Source organism: Crotalus tigris, unplaced genomic scaffold, assembly GCF_016545835.1.
Source record: "Crotalus tigris isolate CLP2741 ecotype Arizona unplaced genomic scaffold, ASM1654583v1 scf7180000019189.1338056, whole genome shotgun sequence".
Classification (NCBI taxonomy): Eukaryota; Metazoa; Chordata; class Lepidosauria; order Squamata; family Viperidae; genus Crotalus; species Crotalus tigris.
The window spans coordinates 95,795-116,870 of NW_024097425.1; the positions used below are offsets into that span (position 1 = coordinate 95,795).

Sequence of the window (21,076 nt, forward strand, 5' to 3'; positions counted from 1 at the left end):
AGTGGCCGACCCTGAGCATCCATGGCAAGATATTGCCATGGATTTTATTGTAGAATTACCAAGCAGTAGAGGATATACTGTCATTTGGACAGTAATCGACCTGTTTTCAAAACAGGCGCATTTCATTCCGTGTAAACGATTACCAACGGCTAAACAATTGGCATACATGTTTTTGACGCATATATATCGGATCCATGGAGCCCCTCGACGAATAATATCGGATCGGGGGGTTCAGTTTACAGCGAGATTTTGGAGGGGTTTTACGGCGCTTCTGGGGACGTCACAGGGGCTTAGCACCGCATACCATCCTGCCACGAACGGAGCTGCTGAATGGGCAAACGCAGCCGTTGAGAGATTTTTGCGGAGTTACGTTTCCTATCAACAGGCTAACTGGGCTGATCTTTTGGTATTTGCGGAAGTGGCGTATAATAATGCGGTGCACACCAGTACTGGATTTGCCCCTTTTAAGGTAGTCTCAGGAAAGGATTTTGTCCCTATACCTGAATGTATGAATTTACAGACACAGTCTTATCTTCCACGGGAGTGGGTTCAATGGGTATCAGGAGCATGGGCGGCAGTAAAAACAGCGTTAGCAGAGTATGGAAGAAGGATGCGGAAGCAGGCGGACAAGAGAAGGCAACCCTGTAAACCATTTAGGATAGGTCAACTAGTATATCTGTCCACCAAGTATCTGAAATTGAAGGTCCCTTGCAAAAAATTGGCGCCCAAATATATTGGTCCATTTAAAATTGTGAAGATCATTAACCCGGTAACTGTGCAATTGCACTTACCCAGATTACTGGGCAAAGTGCACCCAGTATTCCATTGTAGCTTAATCAAACCGGTCTATATGTACCAAAAGAACTCTGAACCAGGTCCCGTCGGTAATAATTTTTATGAAGTACAGGAAATACTCGATTCCCGTGTACAAAGGGGGGAATTGTATTATCTGATTAAATGGAAAGGCTATCCGTTGACGGATGCTACATGGGTACGGGTGGACGAAGTACGAGCTCCCCGACTAGTGAAACGATTCCACCAGAATAACCCTGGGAAACCGAAATTATCTGGGCCAGGGGGGAGTGAATAAGCGAAGCCATGGAAACGATGTAACCCTACTTTTCTTTCCCAGGGGGAGCCTTGGTAAGAGGGGGCAGTATGTCGGGCCGCCTACCCTGAATGCAGCAGCAGCAGGCATTCGACCGGAACAACCTGTAGCCGGCCCGCCATATAAGCGGACGGCCGAGCACGCGCCGGGGAAGCCAACAATCTATCTTAACGGAGTGACAGCCGGCCGGTGGGTGCTCACGCGCAGACGCCAGGGACTGTTGGAGACCGACGGGGCATGCGCGGCTGGAGGAGACCGCGGATGCATTACCAGACATTGTTGGAAGCTACTGGAGAGTCGCGAATTGTCGGGAAGCGGCTGGGGCGTCGGGAAGCGGCCGGGGCGTCGGGAAACGCTTAGGTCAGGATGACGAAGCAACATTTGGGACGGTGGGTGTATGGGCGGCGATAGGGGGTGTGGCTTAGGCGCGGTTTCAGTAAATTGTATAAAAAGGGAATGGGTGTATACATTGTCAGTGCTGACTTTATTTCCGTTTGTTCTTGCATAATAAACTGGGTGTTCTCCGTTCCTGGCGAGGTGCTTCTTTTATTGGAGTGGGTGCCAAAGACGGGGTGACACCCTGCCCTAAACAATCTAAGACAATTTAAGACAAATTAAGCACAGAAGCACTAATATTTTTTAAAAATGTATTAAATCTGCTGCCTTTCAGAGGATAAAGATGATTTTCGGTAACGATCTCATGACTTTTCTTTAATGGCATTTGTTGTTATTAAGTGCAATACATCTAATTTAATTTAACATCTGTAAAGTTTAGATATTGAAAGAAACTTTAAAGGACTTTTTCCATCCAGGTTTTCAGTGGCTAAATTCTAAAACTAATTACTTAAAAATGTTGCAACTTCTGCGAATGAGGAGGGATTAGCATTGAACCGTGGCCAGAAAAATAAGCAAATCCTTCCTGCAATTCAGCTTTCATGTAAAACATAATTTGGATCACAGCCTTCGGGTTTTGTCACCTGTTACACAATGCCAGGGAGAACAATCATAGCCTTTATATTTAATTATATTTTTCCCTATGAAATACGAGAGACCAACTTAGCCCAACATCAAAACACTACCAGATACATGCCATTGAAGGGTTAGAGACCACTGCAAGGAAGACGTCATCGTCTTGCTTCTAATTGAGCCCTATTCACCTATAGAAACAACAAAACCTGAAGTTGCAGCCATCACAGTATCAGCACACGTAGGAAAGCTCCTTGGCTCTTGACACTGGAGAGCCCATTTGTGGTATAGCGGCTTAGGTGCTACACTAGAAACCAGCTGAGAATTGAGCATGAAAATTGCATGGATGACTTTGGGCCAGGTCCTCCTCTCTCAGCCAAAGGGTTCCTGTTGCAGGGAAAATAGGAATCTCTACCTTGACTCATACAAAATAAGCCAGGATATAAATCTAATAATAAATAAAGCCATCAGCTTGTTGACATGTTGCATCCCACCTTAAGCAGATTCCATACAATTAAAAAAAATGATTCAGAAGTAGATTGGGCAGGGGGAATTCTATAGAAATTTACTACCCCATGTAACGTGCATGTAGGAGAGGACCAGGCTGAGCCCAAGGGAGGGGTGAAGCAGGTCATTAGTCTTGAATTTCTTCATGCTCAAGGGAGATCTAAGTCCAGCCCACCTTGAGTTCTACTGACTCTGATCTAATGCCAATTTGCTTTAACCATTAGTAGTTCAGATTCTTGAAGAGCGTTAGCATGCATTAAACCTGTATTTATTTGAACTGCCTTGGCTCTTGATTTCCTGTGCTTGAGTGTATGAAACCATGACAATGAATAATTTTGATGGGAGTAAAGATCCCTGTTCTATTTTCCGAACAACTAACAAGGGGTCTGTAGAAAGACTGAAACACCTTTTCTTACTCAGTAGCAAGCAATGATATTAGTAGTCTAACACTATTCAAGTAGGCAACGTGCCAACATTTTTAGTCAGTCTTCAAGCTTCAAAAGACCTCTTTACAGTGGAGTCTGCTGACCTCTTCAGTGCAATAAATTTGTTGCACTTTTATTGAAATCCTATCATTTATGACTTTTCAGATATAAAGCTGACGTGAGAGGGCTTTGCCGTGAAAGTAAGAAAGTGCATGTGCATAATTACAAGAGTAAACATGATTGGGAAAGATAAAAGGCTAGCATATTGGAGGTGTTGGAACTGTTGAGTAGTGTAGATCCTGCAACTAGTCCACCTCAACTGAAGCTCCTGGGTGACTTTGAGCCACTGGAGAGATACCATCTACACCAGTGGCTCTCAACCTTTTTAATGCCGCAACCCCCAACCGGTCGTAAATCAAGGACTACTCAACCGGTCGTTAAGTCGAGGACTACTCAACTGGTGCAGCACCGTTTGCAGAATGGGACTTTTGGCGGGCTCAGCAGGGCAGAGACAGCCTGGACAATTCCTATTGGCTTTTGAAAGCCAATAGAATTAGACTCTATTCAAGAGTCTATTCTATTGGCTTTCAAAAGCCAATAGAATAAAAGGGAGTAGCACAGCTAAGGGAGAAAAAAATGGCGGACTGCATTGTTTGACAACCCCTGTGAAATGGTCGTTCGACCCCAAATGGGGTCCCGACCCACAGGTTGAGAACCACTGATCTACACCATTTTGACTTCCTAAACAAAACATGGGATATAAAGCTAATCCTTTACAATTTTTTTTAAAATGGATTTTGAATGATCAATAAAGACTATAGGAATAGCAGTCCCTACATCAATGGTATGGTGCTTTTAGAACTTCTAGTTCATTGCTCCCGTATTGCCTTGTCACGTTGAACTGCGCAGTCCACATTCTGGATTATTGGCCCCTTTAGAAAGAAGCCCCAGATACGAGTTCCTGTGAGCACCAAGGTAAGCTGACATATTGTGGCTTTTGCTGGCTAGCAAGACAGCTCTTGTGAAGGGAATCATGGCTGGATGCTTGATCTAAGCCGGTGTAATTTCTCTGGAATGAAGATCAGTGAGAACATCCATGTGATTCCAGGCAGTTATTCCTCATGAACAGAAACTTCAGTTTTTTACAATCAGCTTATGAGTGGTTACAGAGCAGCCTTTACGGATATTAAGTTTGAACAACTTTCTTATCTTAATCATTTGCTTGGATTATTTTTTGTATATTGGAAAGATTAAGACCATTTGAATCAATAAAGTTTTACTGTACTCAGGTGAGTTTCTACCTCTTTAAAACATTATGTAAATTTGATGTTAAAGTTTAAAAAATACACTATGTCAAGGCTGACTTGTAACACATCTCTACTCACTCGCAACCCAACAACAGAAACACAGGGAGCAGGAAGGGAAATGCTTGGAATGTATTGGGAGCTGGGAGGGAGATGAGGAATTTATGTGAGCCCGTTTGCAGCCTGAGAAAATCCTGACACTTCAAGGCCGTGCGATGCGAAGTTCAGACTGTTTTCCCAAAATAAAAAGAACGTGTTGAATTGGTGGACAGTGGGTGCCGCAACTGGGAAAAGGGGAAATTAATTATGTTGTTTTTCGGGCAAAAACCTCAAGAGCCTCAAAAAAACCTTCACTTCTTCTGTGCCTGTATGGATCTATCAACAGGGGGTTGGACTAGATGACCTCCAAGTTCCAACTTTATTATTATTATTATTATTATTATTATAAAATAATGTCCCAGGAGTTTCTTTTGCTGCATATGCCAATGGGACAGTTAACAACTCTTTGGAGTATGCAGCCAGAGGGTACTTAGTATATCAATTTTGGAAAATAAACAACAGATTAAGTGGCCAAAGGAATTTGGAATTATAGTTTTGAATTATAGAAGATATTTTATCATGGGAAAATGGAGATTGCTTTGATATTTTCAAGGGTGGACAGTACAGCCAGACTATAGAAATCCTTATTGCGAACTTTTGAATACCTCCCAGCCAAGTTTTTGGAGAATGGCTAAAATGATTGATAAAATTGATTGTTTAAGTGTGTGTCACGTATATGTTTCACTTTGAGAGCGGGCAACTAAATTTCATTTTTGATGTGTGCCATTGTGCCCACAGTATAAAAGTGACAATAAAGGTTATCTTATCTTATCTTATCTTATCTTAAATGAAGTTGTTAAATAAAATGAGCTGCAATGGAACTTTATGAAATTAAATTAAAGGGGGATTTAAATGTAATGCAAATGGATCTGATGTGTCTTATTTCCCAATGGAAGTGAACAGATATTAAAAAAGGAAACTGATTGAATCATTTTTTCTTCTTCTGGATATACAAAAGAGCTTTGCTAAAATTTGGAAACATGTTTTTAGAAATGATAAACAAAAGGATAAATTTTACTTATTGATACAAATGAAATCTTTTAAAAGTTCTGAAGAATTTTCACTGTGATATACAAATAATCAGCAAACTATCTCCGGTCTTTTTTTGAAGGGGTTAAAGAATAATTTTAAAAAATCAGGGAAAGTCTGTAAGATTGGCTTGTTTGACGAGGGTTAAAAGAAGAAAATAGTTGTATCTGGTTGTCCTTACTGACCTTTTGCTGACAAAGATTTGGACTTAATTTAAATCTAAGAGATGAGCTACTCAGATATGGTGATAAACTACTAAAATTGTTTTTACCTGATGGGGTGAAAGGGGAAATGACTTTTTTTCTTTCGCATCTCTCTGTTCGTATTTTTGTAGTTTATATATTGACTTTTATCCATTTATAGCTCTTAGTAAAATTATTTGAAAAAGAAAAGGAGCTCCAGATATCATGTCTATTATAATCCAACCAGGCAATTCCCTCAAATCAAAGACCCATCTGCTTCAACAAGTGAACTGCAACACAAAAAAAAAAGTGTAACAGTATGAAAATGAGGATTTATTTGCTTCGGTTTCCAGGAACAACTCTTTTTAACGGTTGGACTTGGCCACACGCTCCAGCTCATCCTTTTTCTTGATGGCATAGGAGTTGGAGGAACCCTAGGAACAAATACAGTTACAGTTTAAGCAACCGCACATCCCACCTGATGTTGTCTCGCCTTCTCTCCCACCCTCCAAACATCTCAGATAAATGGGAGGTATAGCAGCAGAGCAGTTTTCATGTACATGGCTGAAAAAGCCAGTCAACTATCACTACAACAAAAACCTTTATGGTACATGCCAGAATATCACCAGCTGTTAACACTGTTCATAGTAGCCATTTAAGAGACACTTGCCTTAACAATGTGGCCGTGTTCCCAGGCTTGAGGGGTCAGAAAATTAAGAGGATCTGTGAGATGGAGGCCACCATACCCCTGGCTATTGGACTCAGTGTCATAATTTTTTGGTTACTAATTTGTGTTTAGTTTTGCTACTAATATTAGTTTATTTCTATTTAATTCTTAATTCTGCCCAAATCATTTTATAAGACGGGTGGCTAAATATACCAATGAAATTAAGCAATAAAATAAAATTTCACAATGCTAGAGTTGTATTGACCTGCATTTTTTGTTTATTGCTAATGCTTGCAGGCTACTTGCAATGATAGCTGTTTTTACCAAACAATAAACAGTAGGGACTAGAGTAAAGGCAGAAAAGAATTGTGCTGCACCTTAAAACTAATGTTTAATCCGGCAAAGATAACTTTAGGGGCATCATCCTATACAACAACAAAGGCAGCCACAAAGACACATTTGTGGCTTCTTGAATAGCTTAAAGGTCACTAATAAATTTGATGTTTTGGTTTGAAATACCATATGAGATTGTTATTCTTGTTATTTAAATCTCACGAGACTGTAGGATACCATCAAAAGATTTACTATAAAATACTATACCGTAAAAATTATTTTATCTTAGGGGTCATTTTGCCACCGCTATATTTTATTGAAAAAACTTTCACAGGCCCAACCCTAGGTAAATAAATATGCACTGCTGCTGTGAGATGTAATTTAGCACCACTGCACTTGGGCTCCTACTGGTTTTCCTGAGGATTAATTAATCTGTTGAGATGTCTCAGATGGGCCAATGTAAATACTCTTTTAAGATTCATATATTTGATTGCTAGGTCTGTGGTCTCTTAAACCAAAGAGCCATCTTCTCCAAAGCTCAGCTCTCTATTCATTTATTCTTACCTTTGCTGCATTTATCAGCTCATCTGCTAGACACTCAGCTATGGTCTTTATGTTTCTGAAGGCAGCTTCACGTGCCCCGGTGCAAAGTAACCAAATAGCCTATGTGAAGAAACAGGAAATATGTTCACAAGAGTCAGCTGAGTCTACACCAATCTACCCCTCTTGATAAATAAACATTAGAAGGGATATTATACTATTAATGAGATGTTTGACTATGGTGGAGAATAGGTAATTGCTAGAAATAGAAATATTATTATAACTAGAAAGATAAGATTTCTAATTAGAATATTAGATTTTGGTATGAGAAGGGATAGAGGAAAATGCTAAGAAATTTGAATAAGGGAAGCTTTTGGTTACCCAAATATAACTTACTTTGGAATGATAAACAATAGAGACATTTTGAACACTGATGGGAAATTGTTTTTTTTTTTTAAAGCAAAAACATCATGATTGAACATATGGATGTTAAGTGCAAATGCAATTAAGATATGTTTTGGTTAGAAAAGATATCTTAAACTGATATTACTGATACTATTAGAAAAATGTAACAAAGATGTTGATATTCAATTGTATATTTACTAATAACAATAAGAATTGTATTTGCCTAGTGTGGGGAAACAGATACTATCAGAAGAAGAGAGGAAACATTGCATGGTGTAATATTAGGTCTAGACCAGTGATGGCGAACCTTTTAGAGACCGAGTGCCCAAACTGCAACCCAAAACCCACTTATGTATCGTCTGTATCGTCAGGTGGGCGTGGCCCATTGGGTGAATGTGGCCAATTGGGTGGCTGTAGCCAATTAGGTGTGTGTGGCCCATTGGGTAGCTGTGACTGTGGTGATAATGGCAGACTGGATGGGACTAAAAATTTCAATCAATCAATTCCAACTTTGCGAGATCTTTTTTTTTCCCACAAGAAGTTAAAATTGATTGATTGAACTTTTTTTTTTGCACACGGCAGCAGAGGCCTAAAGCGAAAAGATTTTTTAAAACCCAGCTGAAGGCCTAGGACTGGGGCAATGGCACGCGTGTCCACAGAGAGGGCTCTGTGTGCCACCTGTGGCACACATGTCATAGGTTCACCACCACGGGTCTAGACTGAAGAAGTTAATATAGACTGAATTACTAATGGACCCACACAACACGCTGTTTATTAAGCATTTGACTTAAACCTAGAAAATTAATAAAATATTTATATATATAAAAAAGTCAGCTGAGTCTATATCAATCTACCCCTCTTAATAAATACTCCTACCTGATTGACACGCCGCAGTGGTGACACATCAACAGCCTGCCTCCTCACTGTGCCAGCACGACCAATACGGGTGGAGTCTTCACGAGGGCCGCTGTTGATGATGGCATTCACCAGGACTTGGAGGGGATTCTGGAACAAAGATCAAGCAAGGTTTAAACTACATCCAAGTAAAGTCGGGGAAAGGATTAAAAAGCCAATGTTACTCAAAAATATAGCCTAAAATGTTTAAATATTTCACAGCCAGTTTCCAGAAGAGCACATTGCAAATAATGATTAGCTCTTAAATAATTTGCATATCTAAATAATTATCTTTTAATTTTTTAATTGAAGTGAGATTGTAACATGTTATGGATTTATAAAAAGTAAACAAAGTTCAAAGATATAATCATGACTGTAATTTTATTCTACTATACTTGCTATTATTAAAATCTCTCTCCAAAACTGCAAGGGCAAAAAAATTGAGGTGACAGAATGCTTATGTATGTGGAATTCTCCAATTGTATCTTTAGTTGTACAGGTAGTTCTTGACTTACAACTGTAATTAAGCCCAAAATTTCTGTTGCTAAATGAGACATTTGATAACTGAGTTTTGCCTCATTTTCCAATCCTTCTTGCCACAGTTGTTAAATGAATTACTGGAGTTGTTAAGTTAGTAATCTGGCTGCTAAGTAAATCTGGCTACCTCATTGACTTTGCTTGTTAGGTCACAAAACATGATCACATGGGAGCTTCCGGTGGGAGGCGACGGCGATGGCGGCTAGCTTTTAGCCGTCCAGCTGGGGAAGTGTCAGAGCCGCGGAGCGCAGCGCGTATCAGCTGGCCCGCGGCTCGGAAATCCCTTCCCGGGCAAAGGGAAGGGATAGAGAACGCAAGAGTAGAGGTAGAACCCCTGAACCCCCTCTGGATTTATTTCTAGAGGGGGTGAAAGGAGTGTTCCCTCGGAGCTCTTGCTGATCTCCGCCTCCCAGCTGTTTTTGCTTCCTAGGAAGCAAAAGAAACCGCCGCTTCTATCTCCGTGTTTACAGCATTTTGGTGAGTAATTTTTAAACGGACGGAGCAGTTTAAAGGATTTTTTTGTTATATTTTAGGTGTTTATTTTTTTATCTTTTGATTTTTACTATTTTTCCTCCTTTTCTTTGTTATACTAGTGAAAGGATTTAAGATGGCGTTTTGAAACTGTCGGAGTTTTTTTCCTTTCTCTTTTGTTTTACTTTCCCTTTCTAAGGACTGTTTTTTGCTTCTGCTTTTGCTTTTGGTTTAGAATTTTTTCTTTTGAACTGTTTGCTTTTTTATTACTTATTCTTTGGATTTACTCTGGACTTTTAATATGGTAAGAAAGTACTTATAGTTGGACTTTACGCTCCAAATCAACAACAGGAACAATTTTATAAACAGTTACATCAAAAAATAACTTTGCTTGATTATAGATCAGTGGTATTAATGGGTGATTGGAATGGTGTCTTAGATACACTAAGGGATAAGAAAGGTTCCTCTCCTTTTCTTAAACAAGCAAGGCTACCTAAAGCCTTTTTTGATATGAAAGAAGACTGGGAATTAAGGGATTATTGGCGGGAACGTAATCAAGAGGAGAGAGACTTTACTTTTTTTTCTGATAGACACCAATCTTTTTTAAGAATTGACTTTTTCTTGATTACCACGGACTTGTATAATAAAGTAAAGAATGTAAAGATTTTTCCTAGATCACTGACGGATCATAGTCCAGTTTGGATGGAGCTGATTCAAGAGAAAGAGGAAAGAAGATCCTGGAGAGTTAATGAAAATTTGTTTAGACAAGAAAAGAATGTTCAAAAACTAAAGGAGTGTTTAAAGGACTATTTTGCTTTGAATATGTATAAGGGGACTTCAATGTCAATGGTATGGGATGCAGGTAAAGCATTTATGCGCGGTGTTTTGATAAAAATGAATAATTTTTATAAGCGAAATCAGATTCAGAAACGTAGAGAACTTGAAGATGAAATTAAATTAAAAGAAAGGGCTTTGATTTTAAATCCTTCTGATGAGAGTATTAAAGAATCTGTAAAGTTATTAAGGTCACAATTTAATATGTTGATAGCAGACAAGCTGCAACCAACTTATTATTTATGAAACAAAATACATTTTGTAATGCCAATAAGCCTGGGAGATGGTTGGCTTATCAATTAAGAAAGAAACAGAGACAAAGAATAATAGAGAAAATAAACTATAAGGGTAAATTAGTTTCTCAGAAGGAATTGATTAAAAAATCTTTTTTGGATTACTATCAAAACCTATATAAATCTACTAATGTACAAATGCTAGATATAAATAAATATTTAGCTGAGGCAAGTTTTCCTAAACTGACTGAGGATCAGAAATATGAAATTAATGGTTTAATTACTAAGGAGGAAATTACCTCAGCAATTCAACAATTGAAATTAGGGAAAGCACCGGGTACGGATGGGTTAACAGCTGTTTATTACAAAGTTCTAATAGAGGAGATGATCCAACCATTACATGATCTTTTTAATGGTATTTTACAGGGTTTAGAGATTCCTCCTTCATGGCGTAGTGCTTTTATATCATTGATTCCAAAGGAGGATCAAGATCTTACCCTACCAAAAAATTACAGGCCTATATCTCTTTTAAATGTGGATTATAAGATATTTGTAAAAATTTTGGTAAATAGGCTTATGAGGGTGGTGCATCATCTTGTGCATAAAGATCAATCAGGATTTATAACAGGAAGGTATATGAAAAATAATGTCAGACAAATTATTAATTTACTAGAATACTTAGATAAGAACAACCAAGTTTCTGCAGGGCTCATATTTTTAGATGCTGAAAAAGCATTTGATCAATTGAATTGGTATTTTATGTTAAGAGTAATGGAAGAAATGAATTTTGGTGAAAAGATATTACAAGCCCTTACGGTAATATATCAAAAACAAACGGCACAACTTATTGTTAATGGAGGTCTGTCGGAGGTTTTTACAATAGAGAAAGGTACTAGACAGGGGTGTCCTTTATCGCCATTGTTGTTTGTTTTAACATTGGAAATATTATTGATCAAAATTCGAGAGTCTCAGGAAATTAAAGGAATATATGTTAATAAAAAAGAATATAAGTTGAGAGCTTTTGCGGATGACTTGGTTGTTACTTTGTCGCAACCTGATTATTCTGTAGTAAACTTATTACAGTTGATTCACCATTATGGTTTGGTCTCGGGTTTTAAGATTAATGTAAATAAGACTAAAATTTTACCTAAAAATATGTCGAGTCAGGAGAAGCAGATTTTGGTCAACTTGACGGGTTTTGAGATTGTTAATAAGGTAAAATATTTGGGGGTGATGCTGTCTGTTTCTAATGCAAAATTATTTAAAAATAATTATGAAAGGTTGTGGGTCAGGGTACAGAAGGACTTGAAGAATTGGGAAAAGTTGCAATTATCCCTCATGGGAAGAATTGCAGTGATAAAAATGAATATTCTACCCAAGTTTCTTTTTTTGTTTCAAATGTTACCAATTTTGAAAAATGAGATTAATTTAAATGAGTGGCAGAAGGGTCTCAACAAATTTATTTGGGCAGGGAAAAAACCAAGGGTTAAGTTTAAAATTATGCAAGACTTCCGTGAGAGGGTGGACTTAAGGTACCAAATTTGAAATTATATTATGATGCGGTGGTTTTAACATTAATTAGTGATTGGGTAAATTTGACAAATTCTGAGATACTTTACTTAGAGGGATGGGATTTACTTTATGGGTGGCATGCCTATTTAATATTTAATAAAAAAATAGATTGGGCTTTTAAATCTCATATTTTAAGAATTTCTTTACTTAGGATTTGGAGAAAATATTATAAAAGTGATTTTAAAGTACCATTATGGGCTATACCTTGGCACGCGATAGAAGGAATAAAAAGAGGGGTTAAAATGGATATGGTGTCTTATAGACAGTTACTTAAATGGGATGGACAAAACTGGCAATTAAAATTACGGGAAGAGTTAGCACAAGAAAATTTTACTTATTCTTGGTTCCAATATAGGCAACTATTAGATAGATGGAAGATGGATTGTAAGGTGGGTTTTCTTAGAGAAGATGAAAATCTTATTAAGCAACTGAAGGATCAAAGACAAACCCACATTAAGAGAATTTATGGGGTTTTAGTTGAATTGGACTCAGAAACGGAACTAATTAAAGATTGTATGATTAGATGGGCGCAGAACTTTGGTGAGCCAGTTTCATTGGACACCTGGGAAACTATTTGGGTGAGAAATGTCAAATTTACTCAAGCACAGAACTTAAGGGAGAATTTTTATAAAATGTTTTATAGATGGCACCTTGATCCACAAAAAATGTCTTATATGTATCCTGACGTGCAACCCAAATGTTGGAGATGTGGTTATAAGGAGGCTTCTTATTATCATATTTGGTGGTCATGCAGAGAGATAAAAGCATTTTGGATTAAAATATGGTGGAATATCCAGAGAATTTTTAGAAGGAGGGTAAAATTTACTCCGCAATTATTTTTGTTAGGTATTGTTACAGATTGTGATACAAAGGAGGTTGTATTGATGTTAAACTTGATCACAGCCGCTAGGCTGTTAGTAGGACAATACTGGAAGAAGGAATCTTTGCCTACATTGCAGGAATGGTTTCTTAAAGTAGCTTATCTGGCAGAAATGGCAAAGATTTCGGCTTTCTTAAAGCAACAAACGCAAGAGAAGTTTTTTGCTGTTTGGGATAAATGGATAAAATTTATACAATTTAGATTGGGTATACAAAAATATTATATAGTTTTTTCATAAGTTTTATTTTCATATATATTATAGATAATTTTTTTATATATATAAATATAAAGTTTTTAATTTAATTTTTATTTTTATTTTTTAAGCCTATATTCTGCTCTGGGAAGCTCCGGGGGGGGGAAGGGAGGTTTTTTTTTTTTTTTTTTTGGGAGGGCTGGGGGATGGGGTTTTTTTTATTTATTTAATATATGTATTGTTTAGTTTTATTTTTCTGTATATGTTGTCTCTTGTTTTGTATTATTTTTCCTTTTTTGTAAAATTTATAAAACTTTTAATAAAAAAAAAAAAACATGATCACATGATCCTGGGACACTGCAACCATCATAAATATGAGTCCGTTGCCAAGTGTCTGAACTTTGATCATGTGGCCCTGGGGATACAACAGTCATAAGTATGAAAAACAGTCATAAGTTGCTTTTTTCACTGCCGATGTAACTTTTAATGGTCACTAAATGAACTGTTGTAAGTCGAGGACTACCTATAATTGTTCTACAGTTTAAAGTATACAAGTGTCACTATTTTGGGCATTTGGTGATAGACTATATCTGGGAGATCTACTTCTGGAAAAGTACCAGATCACCTTTGGAACAGCTGGATTAACTTATTTTGGAACAAAATGAAACACCCTTGTCCCTGGAACAATGAGTTAGCACATTCCTAGTTTTCTCCTAAATTATTGTAATCTCCTCTTCTGTCATCCATGCCACCTATGAAAATTTCTTCCCACTTCACTCAACCAAAGAGTTGCCAATGAATTGGGATTCCTCAAATTCCTTTATCTTTATTGCATTTTTCAAACAAAGAGAAAATCCATCTATGTCAGTTTTTCCCATTTTCTACCATAGATACTTCAGCTCTGTTCTCCAATATTATAGTTTCCTCCTTGTATAAATGGAATATATAAATGTATAAATGTATATAAATGTATAAAAGGCATATAAATGGAACTTTCAGTTGCCAGAAAGCAGAAACACTTTTTTAAAAGAACAGCCTAGCCTGTTAGTTACAAATGTTATTATTTCACCAATAAAAGAAATAGCAGTAATACTAGAATGATTTTGTGTCTGTGTAACTTCTAGAATCTCCCTCAGGTACAAATAAATATTTATCCTGAAACCAGCCAAGCAGAAATAAATACTGTCCCACTGTCTCTGCCCACTCTTCCAGAACCTGCTACACAAATACAGCCCTCAACCCAGAAAAAATGTGCACGGGCTATAAAATACTTCTGTAACAATCACGTTGCAGCAACTTCTCTGAAGAAAGCAAAGGGAATCAAATTGACTTTCCTACAACATATGCTATAAGGAGCACTATATCAAGAGATGCCTTAGTCTGATTACAATTTGTGAACATCACGGAGATGGAACTGTTGTGGCCAAAATAAACCTACAAACACCTGGTAGCCCATTTTTTTACACCTGAACAAGTGCAAAAAGGCCTTTATTTGTGACACTGGTCAATGACTGGAGATGAATAATAATGCTTTTTGTAACTGAGGTTTTTCCAATCTCCTCAGCAAGACTATGTAATTAATTGTGAAGGGATATAAAAATCCTGGTTTAAACATGGAAATCAAAATAGTAACCTAACATATTATAGATATTGCCTTTGATTAACTACTGTACACAAGATAGCTTGATAAAACAGTTTCAGAGTAAATGGTTTCAATCTGTCTGCAGCAAATACAGCAATAGCGAACTAGCTTTCGACAGATATAATTGAAAGACTGATCAATATTATTACATAGGGTCAAGATTTAATGACGTGTTAAAGAATTGCCTGAAATTATTCCCTACATGTAACTGCTTTTATTTTTATTGTTTCCTTTTCCCTGTCTTGGAGGTTCCCCATCACTTTTAAATTTTCTGTACATATTAAAACATAAAACTAAAAAAAGAGAGAAAAGATGTTAAAGAAAGTCAAAGCTTAATAAATACCAATTTTGTTTTATGAGTTTTTAGTTCATCCCTCCCAGGAGTTTTAACAGGGGAGACCTCTCCCTAAATTATAGGTTTTGGCCTTTAGAAAGTGTTAAGATTTGGTTCTGCCGATTAGCACGGGGGTTGAAGAGTGTTAGGCAACCTTGGGGATAGTAGCTATTTTGAAGGTGTCTTTTCCATTTTATATTTTTTTAAAATACTGCAACCCTATCTTTTAATTCTGTTTTTAACTATGTTCTTATTTATGCATTTCTATTTTGTGATGTTTTTATTGTTAGCTGTCCTGAATCCCTTAGATAAAATGGGTGGTATTGAAATACAATGAATAAATAAAATGTTCAAATGCTAATTATTCATAATTGCCTTTCTAATGCTAGCCGAATCAAGGTGATACTGGGGGAACTCCAGAAACCTGCAATTATTTCTGTAAAGTAGCTACCAAGTCAGAGGAGCACTAAGCAAGTGACATCTGTTGATACTGATCTGTGTCTAACTTTTTTGAAATGCTTTTAGTTACTTTATGGCACAAGTAGAGGTCTGAGGCTGCTTGCCACCAAATATTCACCAGCAAACTCTAGCCTCGACTGTCTCTTCCATTTCTCATGCAGCAGTTCCCCAGCATCCACTTTTTGCAGGCTGTAACAACAAAGCAACTGTCAGCCCTATGAGGCAGACCAGACCCAGGAATAAACTCCACAGAAGACAAAAGACTATTTTTTACAGACAGTTCTTCTTTAGATTGCCTGGTACAGTGATCTTGTCACAGTTATGACAGTGATGAAAAAGTAACTTTGTGACCCACACATTTACAATGTTTGCAGGTTTGTAAAGCAAAGCAGATCATAAGCAGTCAGTTTCACTTAGCAACCATTTTTCTTAATTAACAGTTGCCAGTCCCATTGCAGTTACTAAACAAGGACCATCTACATGTAGACTGGTAACATAATTTACAAGTATGATTGTGTTTCCCCTTCTTTTTTATACCTGTGTGAATTAGAGATGTCTCGGAGATGTTTGCACATTTTTTCCATATGCCCTAAACTTAATCTATTTTCTCGTTCTCATCTCTTTGGAATGGTTCTCCCCAGTCTCTCTCTCTCTTTGCTCTCTACAGCAATGGAACTGCATTATATTAAGATAGCCACCATCTTATTGTGAGAAATAATAATAATGTTGGAAGGGACCTTGAAGATCTTCTAGTCCAACCCCCTGCTCAGGCAGGAAACCCTATACCATTTCAGACAAATGGCTGTCCAATCTCTTCTTAAAGACTTCCAGTGTTGGAGCATTAACAGCTTCTGGAGGCAGGTTGTTCCACTGGTTAATTGTTCTCACTGTCAGGAAGTTTCTCCTTACTTCTAGGTTGCTTCTCTCTTTGGTTAGTTTCCACCCATTGCTTCTTGTCCTGCCTTTAGGTGCTTTGGAGAATAGCTTGACTCCCTCTTCTTTGTGGCAGCCCCTGAGATATTGGAACTCTGCTATCATGTCCCCCCTTGTCTTTCTCTTCATTAAAGTAGACAAAGCCAATTCTAGCAACTGTTCCTCATGTTTTAGCCTCCAGTCCCCTAATCATCTTTGTTGCTCTTCTCTGTACTCTTTCTAGAGTCTCAGCATTTTAAAGTGGTATTAACACTTCACGTGACCTTGATTCTATCCCTGTTAATGCAGCCTAGCACTATGTTGGCTTTTTTGGCAGCTGCAGCACACTGCTGGCTCATATTTAAGTGATTGTTCACTAGGATTCCAAGATCTCTCTCTCTGTTACTACTATTGAGCAAGGTACCACCTATACTGTACCTGTGCATTTGGTTTTTCTTGCCTAAATGTAGAACCTTACTTTTTTCACCACTGAATTTCATTTTGTTCGAGTCTATCAAGGTTCTTCTGTATCTTAAGCCTATCTTCTGGAATGTTAGTTATTCCTGACAGCTTGGTGTTATCTGCAAATTTGATGAGTTCCCCATCTATCCCCTTGTCCAAATCGTTGCTGAAGATGTTGAAAAGCACTGGGCCCATGTTCCAAAACTGTTTGTAGTATCTCTATTCCTTAAACTAAAAAATAGTCATGTGCTTCTTGAGAAAATAAGCAAACATAATAGCTGTCCATCAAATGTAGCTATGTCAGGCCTGTAATTCCAGATAGGTGGCTTATACCTCATTCATACTATAGCTATTTATTTCTAATAGATATGACTTCATCTCGCCTCTTGGCCCCCTTCAAGTAATACCTTATTTCACAGTATTTTCCTGCTCCATGCCTTAGCATAGTCTTTTCTCCCCATGCTTACCTCTCCTGTGAGCAGATGGATGATCTCAAAAGCATGCTTAATGATGCGCACAGTCATGAGCTTCTTTCCATTGTTGCGCCCATGCATCATCATGGAATTGGTGAGGCGCTCCACAATCGGGCACTGAGCCTTACGGAAGCGCTTGGCAGCATAGCGCCCAGCACTGTGGGGCAAATACTTAGCATATTTCTCCTTCACAGCAATGTAATCCTACAAACACACGAGTAAAGAGCCATGCATTAGGATAACTATCAGGATAAAACACTTCTTCCAGCCAGAAGACAAACCAGTATGCAGTTCTCAACTTCCAAAATTCCACCTGTAACTTCTCTTTTCATACCTGCAGTGAGATATCACTGATCTGAACATCGTCTGTGCTCCATTTTCCAAACAGCTTGATATCAGGGGTCTCTGCCACAGCAGGGGCTGGCTCCCAGTCAGTCATTCTAGAGACACAATAGAAAACAGTTAGGTCCTGGATTGGCCTCCCTCCCTCAATAGCTTGTTCCTTCCTCCCAATATTGACTTTCTGGATAGACAATGTCAGGCAAAGCTCTAGCTGTTCTATGCAAATTAGTCCAATTATCTTTTCATAACACGGAAGAAGCATTTCATTTGTGAATTGCACAGCTCTAATTCATACCCAATATTAATGATGCAGAGAAGCTATCAGAAAGAATCCAAGTGGGCTGTAATTCCCATGTATCTGGAAAAACAGGGTGCAGTACATGCTCATTCAACAGTTAGGTGCCATTATGCCCGTATTTCAAGATTCTAGTTGTAAGCTTTATTTACAAATGTATTACTGTTAGATTCCCTCTTTTCAATGCATACTTACTCACATAATCTAAATCTTGATACTAATGTGGTGTGTTATTACCAAAAGAGCATACACATTCTATACATTTTGGAGGCTGTTTACATAAATTGGCTGGAGGGATAGGTGAGCAGAAATGTGAAGAAAAAGCTGGGGGGGGGGATGGAAAATGTACTACTATATAAAGGTACAGAAATGTAATAAAACACCAATACACCCATAAGTAAAATGAAGAGCAGTGTAGAATCATACAAGCTGAAAGTGAAATCTAAGTGAAAAAAAATCTCACGAACTACAACCTTCTTCACTCTCAAAAGTCCTCTCTCTCTCTCTTAAAACGGCTACACTGAGACGCCTATACTTGGGAGCACCTTAACTTAAAACGTTTCTCCTTCAGGAAAGTTCATTTCAGAAATTTGGAGGTGCCAAAGATAACAAAAAAAAAAGTTCACTGATCAAGTAAAGATTTAAAGCCCAATCTCCCCATTCCTCTCCTAATGTATATATACTATACTGGATCGGGACTACAACTCCCATTTCAGTCAGCATGATCACGCTGGCGCCATGAAGTAATTCAAGTCCCAGCATATTGGAAGGGTGCCGGGTTATAAGAGGCTGACTGGCCTACAAAATACGCCTCAGAATTGCTTTATGTTACGTTTTATTTGATTAATCCCTTAACTGAATGTGATGTTATGCCGCCGTGTCTTAAGATTTCTCCGCACGGATCACGTGCTCTTGAGGGCTCCCCGGCCTCAATTCTCAAAGGATTCTGCCCACCGACCCCCAGGCCTTTCCTTCAGAGCCTCTCCTTATTCCCACCCTCGGACCAAACAGGATCCCGTCGCCGCCCTCTCAGCCTCGCGAAGGTAAAAGCACACATGGAGACGCTCCCCTCACCTCCCCGCGTCGCGCTCGCTGGCTCAGGCAGAAAAGGGCCGCATGCGGGTTTACCCAGAGACTTATCCACGGGCTAACGGCTTCCGGCGCATTTACGCATGCGCTATCCTCACTCCGGGGTCCCAAGAAGTCGTCGCATGTTTTGTACGTTTTTGGCGCATGCGGAGTTGGCCTTTCGAATTCCGAATAGTGACAGATGTAGAGGGGTTGGCGGACCAAAATGGGCTTGATATTATCATCATCATCATCATCATCATCATCATCATCATCATCATTATTATTATTATTATTATTGATCATCGCACTGTCAGCCAGATGTTCAGACCGGATTTGGCACTTTTGTCTACCTATCCAGTCCTTACCAAGGACCTGTGATAGGCAGATGTGGATGTTTGATGGTATTACAAGATGGAAGCAGTTCCTAGTAAGGCCGCCTTTTGCAATTGACTAATGGCGAATTTGTCAATGCCAATGGTGTTCAAGTGGTGCTCTAGTTGTTTTGGGATTGCACCCAAAATAATTATTATTATTATTATTATGGATCATTGCACAGTCAGCCAGATGTTCAGACTGGATTTGGCATTTTGTCTATCTATCGAGTCCTTACCCAGGATCTGGGATAGGCAGATGTGGATGTTTGATGGTATTACAGATATCGTTGCAGGATGGAAGCAGTTCCTAGTAAGGCCGCCTTTTGCAATTGACTAATAGCGAATTTGTCAATGCCAATGGTTCAAGTGGTGCTCCAGTTGTTTTGGGATTGTACCCAAGGAGCCTATTGGTACTACCCTTGCTTGGTTTTGCCAGTCTTTCTATTTCTATTTGTAGGTCTTTGTATTTTGTTATCTTCTCCAGTTCTTTCTCGTCTATTCTGCTGTCTCCAAGCACTGCCATTATTATTATTATTATTATTGTTGTTGTTGTTGTTGTTGTTGAGGCAGTTTGCTTTTTGCCGTCAGTCTTTCCCAGGCATCAGTTTTTGTCTTTGTAGTTGAACTGCTGGGTAGGTTGGCTACCGATCTGGGTTGCAAAACTTCAGATGCCCAATAGGTGGAATCAAGAGAAAATGGGCTGCATCTCGCCCAGATTTTTGAACTCGGATCCAGGGGCCCTAATGTCCCCATGACTCCTTTTTTTTTTCTTTATAACTATTGGCAAGAGAGACCTTGCATATTAAAATCTCTTTTGTGCAGCTTCATTTTGATCAACTTCCATCGCTTTCTTTGCTCAGACTAGGTGGAGCATAATCTGTTTAAGTGAAGGTAAGCTGCCTTTACTTTCCATGTTCATTCAAACTGTATGTCCCCTATCTCATTACGAGTGATTCTGGGCAGTGAACTATCAAATAACAAGTTACCATCACATTGCAAAAATTAAACTATTTACAGTAGTTGAAGATGATGTTATAATCAATGGTTGTTGTCACAGCCAGGAGATGGGACACTTGTCACGTTGGGGCCTGTGCCTGAACACATAACCAAGTTTTTAGGGCCTTATGAAAGGTCAGCAGGTCAGGGCTATCCTGACATCCAGAGGGAGGATGTTCCATAGGACAAGTGCTACGGCAGAAAAGGCACATTTCCTGGGCCCTGCCAAATGCCATTTCCTGGCTGACAGGACTCAGGCAATCTATCCTGCCAGACAAGATTGGTTGGGTAGAAACAACTGAAAAAAGACAGTCCCCCAGGTAACCCAGTCAGAAGCCATAAAGAACTTTAAAGATGACAACCTGCACCTTGAATTGCACCCCAAAGCACTGTGGCAACTACTGCAACATGGAGTACTGGCGTTGAATGTGCCAAATAATCAACATCATTGACTACCTGTGCAGCTGCATTCCATATGCTCTTCAAAGGGAGCCTCATATAGAGTGCACTGCAGTAATCCAGACAAGAGGTCACAAA

General features: G+C 38.6%; 1 protein-coding gene across 1 annotated transcript; it reads right to left on the reverse strand.

Moving 5' to 3' along the window:
* Window positions 1-5,932: 5,932 nt before the first annotated feature.
* On the reverse strand, window positions 5,933-19,305 carry RPS5 (ribosomal protein S5). Its single transcript, XM_039360954.1, has 6 exons — window positions 19,173-19,305; window positions 17,796-17,901; window positions 17,456-17,665; window positions 8,442-8,570; window positions 7,185-7,283; window positions 5,933-6,054 (listed from the first exon to the last, which is right to left on the reverse strand). The coding sequence occupies exons 2-6, from the start codon at window positions 17,898-17,900 to the stop codon at window positions 5,986-5,988; spliced, it is 612 nt and encodes a 203-aa protein (XP_039216888.1). The 5' UTR covers window position 17,901; window positions 19,173-19,305; the 3' UTR covers window positions 5,933-5,985.
* Window positions 19,306-21,076: the final 1,771 nt, after the last annotated feature.